The sequence below is a fragment of the Ceratotherium simum genome, chromosome 1, assembly GCF_057802395.1.
Source record: "Ceratotherium simum simum isolate JZ-2026a chromosome 1, ASM5780239v1, whole genome shotgun sequence".
Taxonomy (NCBI): Eukaryota; Metazoa; Chordata; class Mammalia; order Perissodactyla; family Rhinocerotidae; genus Ceratotherium; species Ceratotherium simum.
The window spans coordinates 105,013,085-105,025,615 of record NC_141900.1 but is presented as its reverse complement, the minus strand read 5'-3'; the positions used below and the strand labels follow the sequence as shown (position 1 = coordinate 105,025,615).

The 12,531-nt window shown below is 40.7% G+C and overlaps 2 protein-coding genes across 6 annotated transcripts in view; both read right to left on the bottom strand.

Annotated features, from left to right (window-relative positions):
- GALNT11 (polypeptide N-acetylgalactosaminyltransferase 11) overlaps positions 1–2,641 on the bottom strand; it is a 66,309-nt gene extending 63,668 nt beyond the window's left edge. For 3 of the 5 annotated variants that reach the window (XM_004430591.3, XM_087433357.1, XM_087433366.1), the window contains exon 1: positions 2,479–2,641. The gene's annotated coding sequence lies outside the window, so the exon portion shown is untranslated. Of the gene's footprint in view, positions 1–270; positions 341–1,146; positions 1,857–2,478 lie in introns of those variants that run through there. The other 2 variants (XM_087433346.1, XM_087433342.1) reach the window with 2 other exon arrangements.
- A 4,073-nt stretch (positions 2,642–6,714) lies between these two features.
- The window catches only part of GALNTL5 (polypeptide N-acetylgalactosaminyltransferase like 5), a 51,462-nt gene continuing 45,645 nt past the window's right edge, over positions 6,715–12,531 (bottom strand). The window contains exons 7-8 of the mRNA XM_004430771.3: positions 10,495–10,644; positions 6,715–7,100 (exon numbers count right to left, since the gene is read on the bottom strand). Of these exons, the coding sequence (XP_004430828.2) occupies positions 6,948–7,100; positions 10,495–10,644 (303 nt within the window). The 3' untranslated portion in view covers positions 6,715–6,947. The remainder of the gene's footprint in view (positions 7,101–10,494; positions 10,645–12,531) is intronic.

Genomic DNA, 12,531 nt, shown 5'->3' with positions numbered 1-12,531 from the left:
CCTCTAGGGACATGCATATTTAAGGACCGTGTGGAGAAGGAAGAGCCCATAAAGGACATGAGAAGGATCACAAAGCCGGAGAACCTCAAGAGGGTGCACTGACCAGCAACGTGAGGTGTCACAAAGATTTACACAGAGATCAAGCCAGCTGGAGTCAAGGGGGGGCCCTAAGATTTAGCAATTAGTAAGGCACGAGAGTCTTTAAGAAAGCAGTTTTTCAAATGTGAAGAAGAGTTTGTTAGTTCCTCAAAAAGTTAAACATAGACTTACGACATGAATCGGCAATTCCACTCCTAGACATGTCACGGCTCAACACAAGGTCGACGCAAGAGAAGCCGTACTGTACAACAGAAACCATATTGTAACTTTGAATGACCTCTGATTAACTAACCCAGACATGCTCTGTGGATTTTACAGCCCCTCCCAGCTGCTATAAGTTGATAACTTTGTTCTTTTGCATTCCTTAAGAATGTGGTGACCCCAGGGCAGAGTCTATGCTGATAGCCATCAATGACAACTGAAAGATCAGGGTGTAGTGCATCGCTCAGGTCTCTGATGCATATCCAGTAACACAGAAGACTATCAGGAACTAAGAGCAGATGTCTGCCCCACACGGAGACCTGCACCTATACAACTGGCCTGTAGCCTTTGTTCTGTAAGATGGTTCTTTCTGACATTAGCTGGCCATCTTCCCCCTTACTGCAAGCTGTAGTCAGGTCCTTTCTTTCCTACCTCCTTGCCTCTTGACTATTGGCACATCTTGTGGCCGGCAGATGACCCCCCACCCTTCTCGGGCGCTAACAGGTATATACCCCAAACAATCCAAAACAGAGACTTGAACAGATACATGTAACGCGTGTTCATAGCAGCATTATTCACAGTAGCCAAAAGCTGGAAACTGCCTACTATCCATCACAGATGAACGGATAAACAAATTGGGATATGGCCACACAACGGAATATTATTCAACCACAAACAGGAATAGTGTCTGATACATGCTACAACATTGATGAACCTTGAAAACATTCAGTGAAATAAGCCAGACACAAAAGGACAGGTATTGTCTAATTCCACTTCTACGAGTTATCTAGAATAGGCAAATTCACAAGACAGAAAGGGCTGGGGGGAGGAGGAAGGGGCACTTACTGCTTAACGGTTACAGAGTTTCTGTGCGGGCTGATGAGAAACGTTGGGAAATTCTTGGGAAATAGTGGTGATGGTGCCACAATATTGTGAATGTACTTCACGCCTCTGAATTGTACACTTTTTTTTATCACAATAATTTTGTTTAAGTTTAGAAGATAAAACCCAAAATGCAAGGAACAGCACAGAAATTATCAACAGAAGCCGTGAAAACTTCCACCGTTTAACTTGAAAAGCTCAACTGATACATCTTGAGGGTAGAGCGAAGTTTTCTGCTTTCAATTTTTCCGAAGGCAGAGCAGAGCTCAACATGTGGAATTTCTAGGCAAAAGCAAAGAACTGAGTGCAGAAAAAAAAAAAAAGTCTGAAAAGTCTGGCCGAACACTGTGCTTTGGGGGAGGAGTAGCAGCACCGAGTTTTGCTGGTACGTAGCAGTCGTTCGAAAAGCACATTCCAAGTTACAATTTCATTTTATATTTGGAAAACCAAACAACCATTTTCATCACACAAAGTAAAAAGGCACGATGGACCAAATCTCCTCTGAAGATGAAAATAAGCAAAGCTAGTCCGTCCTGAGCACTTCAACACTCCCGCAAGGGTGCGTCTACCAGAACTGGAGGGAGGAGACTCGATATTTTTAATTTGTCCAAACGGCATGTATTTTAACAACGTGGGAAACTGTGCAAGACGGCCTGATTCCTTCAACAAGCATACTGCAAAGAAAAAGAAAAGGGAAATTTAAAAGGCTCAACGACCAAAGCCACGTGCGGACCCGGCCAAACTCCTGACCCCGCACAATCCAATCATAAAAAAGAAAAATTGCGACTTTCAGGGAAACGTGAACACAGCCTGAACATGACGGACACTGAGAGTTGAGTCCCGGAGGCGCACTACTCAATTCGCTCAGCTTTTCACAGGTCTGAAATTTTCCGCAATCATTTCCGGGCCACTACCCTTTGCTCTCGTCTCCAGGCTGAGCCGCACGGCGCTGGGCTCCCCCGCGGACAGCGCGGCGGGGCCGGACACGACGGCGGCCTCCGCCACTCGCACGCACCGCGCGCAGCCCGCACCCCGGCCCCAGGGCTGACCCCGGCCCTCGGGCGGTTCCTCGGGGCGGGGCCGCGGTCTGCCGCGACTGCTCGCTCCGCACCCCGCCGCCCACGGGGCGCACGCCGCGCCTGCCGGTCAGACACCGCGGAGGGCGGCCGGCCCCGGGCGCAGCCTCTAGCCCTCGGGGCCCTCGCGGGGCCGCGCGCCGGAGCCGCTCGCCTGAGGCGCTGAGGGAACGACGGAGGCCGAGTGGGCTCAGACGCCGCCGGGCCGCGCGCTACTCACCCCGACGCCGGCAGCGCAGGATCCCGGCTTTCCGGGACTCAGGCTGTGGCATCTTCCCTCCCGCCACAGCCCGTGTCCTAGCCGCATTAGAGTAAACGCAGCAGGGGGCACGGCGGCGGCGGCGGCGGCGGCCGCAGGCTCGCCCAGTGCGCGCACCACAGCTTCGGCTCGAGCACGCGTGCCCGCCGGCGTCACGTGACGGCAGGCCCCGCCCCCGCCGTCGTGGGTGACGTCACAGTCCGCTGCTGGCGCGGCTAAAGTTCTCGAGGCTCTGTGCGTGGCGTCTGCTCGTGGGGTTTGTCAGGAGTAGCCTTCGGGTCTTTTCTTCATGTAAGAAGTTCTTGAAAGGCAAATGCGCTTAAACATGTTACAAGATGTTCAGCCTGACTTGTGATAAAAGAAATGTAGGTTAAAATGTGAAGGTTTGGCAATATGCTCTTCAGAGAAGCTGTGGGAAACCGCATACGTGGGTGGTGACAGTGCAGATGTACAGCAGTCCTGTGGAGCCACAGCCACGGGAAGCCACACCAGCGTCCCTGGGGCTTGTTAGAAACGCAGAAGCTTAGGCCCCGAGGCAGACCTGCTTAGTAACGGAAACCTGCATGTTACTGACATCTCCAGGCAATTTGTATTGTCCATGCAAGATAACCAATAACCATTCTATAGATAAGAGAAATTAGGTGAGTTTTACTTAAGCCAGAGTGAGGATTATAACCTGGGAAGGCCTTAGAAAGCATTCTGGAGAAGCACGGTTTTCAATACAGTCATATCTTTTTAGAACAAAGAGCATAAGTTAAACATACCCAGGACACATTTTCAGAGTTTCCAAGAGGTATTTAGTTGCAAATTAGCAGGTGAACATGACCCTGATGTTGGGAAAGCGACTAACATAGGCGTTACCAATGGGGCATGGGAGAGGAAGTATACATTCTTATCTTAACAGGGTGTATTCTTTAATGGTCAAAGCAGATGTATAATGCATGCGCAACGGGGCATAAATCAGGCTTTTTAATTCAAGCCGAATCAGTTTTGAACGTGAATAGGTACCCCATATATCTCAATATGTGAAACTCTCTTGTCAGTATACAAATTAAGGTTTGAAATCAGTGTCTTGGGGTACAGTCAGTGCGTGAGAGCTTCCATTGCTTCACCTGAAATAGGTAAACAGTTAGCCCTTGGTAAGTAGGTAGCTAGTAACTGAAGTTTTTTTTCTTTTTTGCAATTACTGATTATAGCTTTTAGTTGTGCCCGCGTGCATTGTTAACTGTGCTGTTTAGGCAATATACTATCTGACTCCCCATAGGTTCCTATAGATAATGTTCCCCCGGGGCCTGGCTCACAAAGGTAATGAGTGTTTGAGCTGTATTTCAGGAATTAGAAACCCTTGTCCAGTTCAGGCCGGTTGAGACCACCAACCCATCAACTGGGCCCATGCAGATGTCTGATAAGTGACCTTTTGACATCGAGAGGCTAAAAACTCCACCCTCAGGTCATACTAATACCACAGTTTTGTGAACATGTATCCTATGAAGAGCCATCAAGTTTGACCTCTCCTCGCCTCCAGTCTTCTATGTCCACACTTCAGACCACCTTGCCCCCTACCCCATAAGTACCCCTGAGTTCCCATTTTCGAGGAGGCGAATTTGATACTCATTCTCCCAGTTCCTCACTTGGCTGCCTTGTGATTAAAACTCTCTCTCTGCTGCAATTTCGTCATTTCTGGTGTTTGGCTTTCCGGGTGACAGGCAAAAACAAACCTGGTTCAGTAATACACCTTCTCCTGACCCTTGATAGTGTCAGATATTTAAATATTTGCCATTTTGATGGGTATGGAATGGATCTCTTTGTTTCTAGCTGTTATTTTAAGTGAGTTCATACCATGTCACCAAATTAATGTACGATGGTATAATTCTAGCAGTTGAGGTTTTGATTTAGCTCCAGTTTTTCACTATTATAAAGAATGACAATATTATGCTCTTTGCAGTGTAGCCTTGTGGTTAAACCCAGGGTCTTTGAGGCTGGACTGATTAGGATAGTGTAGACTATGTTAGTTTGACCCTTAGATGTAGTTGCCAGATGAAATATAGGCCTAAAATTTGAATTTCAGATAAACAAAGAATAATTGTGTAGTATAAGTATATCCTGTAGAATATGTGGAATATACTTATACTAAAATATTATTGTTTATCCAAAATTCAAATTTAATGGGGCATCCTGTGCTTTTATTTGCTAAATCTGGCAACCCTAACTCCAGACAAATTCTAACTTTAGTTTTCTCCTCTATGAAATGGGGTAATAATAGGACCTATCTCTTGTGTGGGTGAAATGGGATAATCCATGCAGAGTACTTACCACAGGATATGAAGGATAATGAGAGCTCAATAAGTGTTAGCTATTATTATTATGTCTTAGGATAAATTTCTAAAAGTATGCTTTAGTTACAGAACTCCCAGGCTTAATTTGAGACTTATCTGAGCATTTGTTCATACCCACACTGTGTTTTGTGAAAAGCTTTGGGCAGGTTAGCAGATACTTCTCAACTAGCTCCAGAATACAAATCAGATTTTTAAATTTCCATACAAAAACAAAAAATTGCCACCTACAGGCAAGTATCGACTTCTTTTCAATCATACCAAATACTTGGGTGTTGATTCTGATTTGTTTTCTGTTCCAGAGTCAACTGACACAATATTCAATAGGAGATGTTTAATCAACATGGTACATAATTTCTACGACTTACCCATGTTATCTAGTACCTGAACTAAACCACATTACAAAACTAAGACAATATTAGGCCCATGGCTCTAAGAAAAAGAACATTTCTGTCTTTTTCTTTTGACAAAACTGCTGTTTACAACATCCTCTTTATGCTTACCAAAAAAAAAAAATATATATATATATATACACTCAAATTTCAAAACTAGAAAAAGTGTTTACTTCAAGAAGATGCTCCATATTTGTACTACTATAATTCTCTTTTTTCTTTTGGCTACATAATTTCTATTTTGTATTTCACTCTGATTTTAATAGATTCATGGGTTTATTATAATTTTTTTTATTACTTTCTAGAAGCAGGTAAGGTATAAATATGGGCCAAGAGTATAATCATAATGTGACGCTTATTTTCTGCTGTCCAGTTGACCTTTTAAAGGCTCAATCAAGTTATCCTGGCCATCTGTAATATATGAGCACAGGTTTTTCCCATGTCTTTCTAGTAATAGATTTTAGAGTATTTTGTTAAATACATAGGTATAAAGAGATTATAAACTCATTCTTTTTTATTTACATTGTATATATTCTCTCAAAGAACACAAGATCCATGAAGGGAGGGATGTTTGTCTGCTCCATTGTCTGCTGCATCCCAGCACCTAGAAGAATACCTGGCCCAGGATGACCACTCAATTATTGATTGAATGAGCATAATAGATGAGTCACGTTGTTTCCTGCTGTAAAAACCAGCTTATATTTTCTCCAGCATAGGCTATGTTTAGTGATCCTATCCTAAGTCTCCCCACTCCTTTTTATTCCTTTCAATGTGTTCCTTCCCTCATTTTGTCATTCTCTTTGTTGTGAATTAAACATATTTCACTTTCTTAGCCATCTTCACCAGGGTAAATGCAACAGCCATCCCTCTAACTTGAAAGAAGTACTTGAGACATCTGGGAGTGTGTTTACACGGGATAGACATAGAACCCAGCCACTTCTTCCCCTATCCCAGCTAAACAGTTCTCGAGTCAGATTATCAGCAAGGCACATAGCCCAAGAAGTGTCAGGAGAGCTGTAGGCCAGAGCCATAGGAGGGGACAAATATGAAAAAGGCAAAATCAGAAGCAGGGAAGAGGGAGTGTCTCCCAGTGACAGAAGAGCCAATAGGAACAAACAAAGAGACTGGCCTGGAGAGCTGGACCAGGACACCTAGGCAAGTGGACTGGACATCAGAAACTCAGGAACCCAACCAAGCAAGGTGTTAGCACCAGCATCTACACTGGCAGCAAGAAAGGAGCTCGACACAGTTGAGTCAAAGTTATTATGTACCAACCAATGCTCTCTGTGAAGGTCTTTCTGAGAAAGGCGACCAGGCCATGTCATTTGACTGGAGTAGGCATGGAGTTGGCAAAGGCCCCAAGAGTGGAGCAGTGCCTATGGTCTACCAGAACCAAGTGAGTTTGGCAAATAACTGGAGATAATACACTTTACCTCAATCAACTGTATGATAGAGTCTTAACTGTGTGACAGCGTATATTTCTAATGTTCAAGGTCTTGCCACCCCAGAAATTTACTGGCAGACAAGTAACAAAGTATTAAGAGCTATTATTAAAGGAGGAAAGAAAAGGCACTCCTGTTGTAGACCACTTTGGTTGTATTTCTTATTGCATTTCACGAAGTTCCAAACTTGCATTCTTCTCTATGTTGAAGGACTAAGGGACTTTTTAACCCTTTATTAGTGAAAATGGTTTGTTTTCCTTTCATTAGCTGCCCTTAGATGTCTCCAATTCCGGGAAGATATTATCCAAATACCACTGAAATGACTTGCAACCCAATCGTTTCCTTAATTCAACACGCTCAGTAATGTTTCCATAGGCAACAGATTTCAGACCAGGTCTTCGTAAAAAAACCTGCTCCTAAATGGAAATAAAAAGTCATTTTATTAAACCAAATGAATTTTAGTAATCAAATCACGATATCTGACATAGCAGTATATAATTTTCATTATTGGGAACTAAAAAAAAAAAAACCTCTGATATCCTCTCTGTAGGGAGGGCAGAGACACACACAGGACCTGGCATTTTCCCCACACATATTCACAGTATGTGCTGTGACTGACCACAACAGAGGTGGCTGTCGTAGAGGGATCTAAGAAGGCTGGGCCCTGCTTCTCGGGAGCTCGAGAATCACAGCCACCTATTGTAGTATATCCCCTTTCTCCTGTTCTCTCAGTGATACTCAAGAACAAAACCCCAGTCCCAATCAAAACTTCCATGGTTTGAGAAATGGGGATGGTGTGGTGGCTGAAGGCAAATTGACTCTGGAGGAAGACAGCCTGGGTTCAAATTCTGCCTCTGGCTCCGCTACTTATTAACAATGTGACCTTGGTCCCTACCCTCATGAGGTTGTTGTGAGGACTGAACGCTTTAATACATGCAAAGCCCTTGGGAGACGAAGGCTGGCACATAGTAAGTGTCAGGTCGGCCTTGGTCATTATCACCACACCTGGTTAGTCTTTTATGCCCTCTGATTTAAGGAAGCACCAAGTATGAGCGTCTAAAGGACATCAGTCTGCCTCACATTAGAAGAGACGGTAGACGGAAGCCTCCTTGAAAGCAGAACCCTTGTATTTTCATCTGTGTATTCCCAGTGCCCGGCATATAGTATAGTAATATTGTTGAATGAGAGAAGGAGCTTGCTTATCCAAATTGTTCGATAAGCTTGCTTATCCAACATGGCATGCCATGTTGGATTCTCCCCAAGGATCCTTGACCACTATAGGTCTTTGCCATCATGTCTTGCAACTCCTAGTTCCCCAGGGCAGATTGGTGTAGGGGATGGGCCTGAGCTGGGGGAGGGGTGTTGTCATTTTGGAGTGAAGGCAGAGAAGACCTTAGGCAACATCTCCCGGCCCAAAGCCCTCTCTTGTCCAGCCTCACTCACTAGATTTCCCAATGTGCTGTGTCATACAATCCATGATTTAATGCCAAACGTTATTTGCTTTTTAAGTTAGATGAAACTTTCTGTCACTATATCCTCTGTGAAATTCAGTAAACTACTCAGTCTTGGCTGTGTTCAAGTCAACATTTAAACTGTGACCAGAGTTCACAGAAAACAAAATCAACAAACATAAAAATAAGCTCAAGATCTCTCATAATTTAATAAGTGCAATTTTAAACAATGAGATACCATTTTTAACCTATTAGATTAGAAGAAATATAAAGTTTAAGGCCAGGGTTGGAAAAGCTGTGAGGAGACAGGCACTTTCATGGACATTTGATGATAGTGAAGAACAGTTTGGACATTATTCGTCAGGATTTAAAATGCACTAACTCGTGGCCCAGCAAGTCCATGTCTTGAGATTTATTCCAGAGATATATCTGCACAAATGCGCAAAAAGGTATGTGTAAAAGATATTCATTTCAGCAGTGTTAGGGAATCACTAAAAGCCAAGATGATCAGAATGTTTATCAATGGAGGACTATTTATTTATGGGATCAATTTTAGTAGACCCACTCAAAGGAAATATTTAAAGGAATGATATATTTATATGTTCTGATTTTGAAAGACTTTGAAAGTATGTTTTTAAAATATACTAACAAAAAAAAATTGCAGAATAAAATATTGTGAGAATCTAGTTATGTAAAAGAAAAGGGTATAGACTTGTGTGTATGTGTGTGTTAATAAGAAACTATAAACACTAGTTTAATGATTACTTCTGAGGAATTATGGGCTTAGAAAGCTTACTTTTGACTTCATACTCTTCAGTATTGTATGACTTTTTTAAATGAGTATGTTTTACCTTTTTTAAAATAATATTTTTAAAATCAGGAAATATAGTAAACATACAAAAAATACATAAAACTTAAATGTGCAAGTTAAAAAATTGTTGAAAAATCTACCTCAGTAACTCTGACTAGGTCAAGAAATAGAGGCTTACCAGCATCCCAGAAGCCCCCTGCCCTTCCCTTCCTGATCAAAACCCTTGCCCTTAGTTTTAAATGCTATCCTGATGATGTATTCATTTCTTTGCTTTTCTTTCTTTAATATCTAATTATACAAAGATTATATAGTCTAATTTTACCCATTTTTAACTTGGTAGAAATGGAATAATACGGTATATATTCTATAGTGTTTGGCTGCTTTTGTTCACCATTATGTCTTTAAGATTTACCTATACTGTTGTATGTATATCTACAGTTGGTTAATTTTTGTTACTGTATATAATTATATTGATTAAATATATCACATTTATCTATTCTAATCTTGATGGGCATTTGGGTTGTATTCAGTTTTGGCTAACACAAACAGTGCTGTTTATAAACATTCTTGTTCATGTGTTCTAGTGCATAAAAGCATGCATTTCTATAATGTATAATTAGAATGGAATTGCTGGATCGGCGGATATTCATATTTTTTATTTTACTTAATGTTGCCAAACTGTTTTACAAAGTGAATCTGCAATAATTAACACTCCCACCAGCAGTGTGTGAGAATTCCCGTGCTTGCCAACCCTTGGTCCTATCAGACTTTAAATTTTTTTGTGAACCTAGGTGGCTATGTAGAAATATCTCATTAAGGTTTTAATTCACATTGCCTCTATTACTAAAGAAATTGAGTGTTATTACTTTTATAATTTAAAATAATAAAAGAAATATTAAATCAAGACCAGGACATATAATATCACAGAGAGATTCTTACATATTTCTACCCATGTATCTGAAATGAGGTCTTGTTGGGGTTACTGTCCCTATTAGTTTGTGCATGGATTCTGGATGAATGACTTTCAAATTAAAATGGAGCTGCAACTACATGTTCTCTGCATGTGCAGCCTTTTAAGTCCTGGCAAGGGGCTTTAACCTTAGGGAGGTGCACGAATGGCTCTGATATAGAAATCTTTGGCTGTGCATAGAAAAGAGGTAGTGGAGGTTCTTGCATGGTCCCCAGACCAGCAGCAGCCACATCACTTGGGAGCTTGGTAGTGGAAGAAGAGAATCTAAAGAGTTGCCTGTGAGGATGGGAAAACAAACGAAAAAAGGACTTCTTGTGTTGGTTGATTTGCTTCCGAGAAACGTGGATTTTCCTAGAAATTGAAATAAAAAATAAGATGCAAATGTAGCAGCTTAGAATTAACTAATTGAGAATAGGGTCTGGGGATGGGTTGGTGAGTGGTTGAAGGGGTGTTGCTAATTTAAGGAAAACAGAGAAAAGAACAAAGATTAATATCTGGAAAGGCAGTAGAAGGCTGCTTTAGAGTAAGCCTGCTCTGTACTCTCACTCGTCTTTCCAAATCAGAGATATATCCTTTACCTTGTATTCATCCAGCCAAACGTGCACCATTCTGAGACTGTTATATATCATGGCTTTTGTAACTTCAGGTTGTTTTGCAACACGTTGCTTATCAATATGTCCCACTCGAGAGCAGGGAAGTATAAAGAGCTGGCCTCCACACATCCAGATCTAGATGTAAGAAAAACAGAAAACATATTAATGTATGTTTGCTAGGAACCAGCAACTGCTGAATTTTTTTAACAAACATAACAAGACCTAACGTTTATTAAGTTTCTTATTTCATTTAATCCTCACAATAACCCTATCATATAGATATTGTGATTATCTCCATCTTATAGATGAAGAAACTAATACATAGATTGGTTAAGAAGCTTGCCCAGTGACACAGAGCTGGTAAGCGGCAGGGCACAGTGTTCAAACCCAGGAAATCAGACCCCATAGCCAGCACTCTGAATATACTCTGAAGTGATTCAATGCTCTGAAGTGATTCTGCCTCTCTCACACATAACCAATTCTGATGTCTGATGCTGATTGTGTATGAAGAGTGGCAAGATATTTTGTCTTAAAATATTCTCAAACAATATTCTGAGAGTAATGTTTTCTGAAATGATTAAGTCTCGCTGGATGTAAGTAAGTAATGAGAAATGCTGATCATGGCTGAATTCAATTATTCATCTTTTTTGTACTTAACACACTTTATAACACTTACTTTTAATAACTTTTTTATTACTCAAAAGTAAAATATGACCACTGAAAAACTGGCAAATGTAGAAAAGCACACAGAAGAAAATAAAAATCACTTCTTAACACTTTGTTAGTCAATATTAATCCAGGTACGTACATATATACACATATATACACAACATTAAGATAACTTTCTTTTTTTCATTTGATGTTATGTGAAGTTATTTTAAAAGCCTTATATTGTTTGTACACTTTGGTATTTTCCAATTTTTATTATTATAAATAATACCACATATAATATATGTGCTTATAATATAAATCTTATGCACACAATTTATACATCTTACAGTGTACTTGCCATGACTCTTTTTGTTTACTCTAATTCAGCGATTCTTGCATGGCCTCCAGTCCAGCAGTATCAGCATCACTTGAGAACTTAGAAATGCAAATCCTTGGGCCCACCTGGACCTACTGAACCAGGAACTCTGGGGCTGGGGCCCAGTAATCTGTATTTTAACCAGCTCTTTAGGTGATTCTGATGCACGCTAAAGTTTGAGAACCACTGTTCTAATTGATCAAGATCATATATCCCAGTTTTATAGATATTTTCTTAGGAAATCCACCTAATCATTTAAGGAACAATAATAGGAAATTGAGACTCACTGAAAACAATACTCAGAAGTATTATGGTGAAATACATCACTCAGACAGTCAGAGGGATTATGTTAAAGAAAATGGAAAAGCAGAACATCTGACATAACATGAGACCTAATGACTGGTGCAACTAACCTTTAGAGTTCTTTAGAAATACTCGGAAATATCCCCACAGAACGTCTAGAAAAATATCCATTGAATTCTTTCTCTAAAATGGGTGGCACAGTAGAAAAACTTTTAGACCAGAAGTCCAAAGAATTAGGTGCCTTTATCAGCTCTGCCACATGCTTCCGATCAGACATATCCTTTCCTGATCTCATTTTCATCTGGAATTGAGAACTAAATAGTTGTTCATTTAAGCTACTGTTTGGGGGTGCTTTGTTATGCAGCAAACACTAACTGATACTAGCTATCTATAATGTCTTGTTCTCTTTCTTAAAAGTGAGAACTTAAGGAAATTTGGAAAATTATTAGTATCTGTTTAATAATTAGAACAGATACAGAAGTGTTTATTATTTTTGGTACATTCTTATATGTTTGAAATGTTTCTTGATTAACAAAGAAATCTAGTTATGAGTAAAGAATAGAAAACAAAAGTCAAGTAAGCAAAGTGATAAAGGAAGAATAAAGATAAAAATTTTATTAAAAAACTTTCTCAAAAATCCAACTGAGGGAAACTATAGCAATTTAACCCAGTGTTTGTAGAGCCCTCGTGGC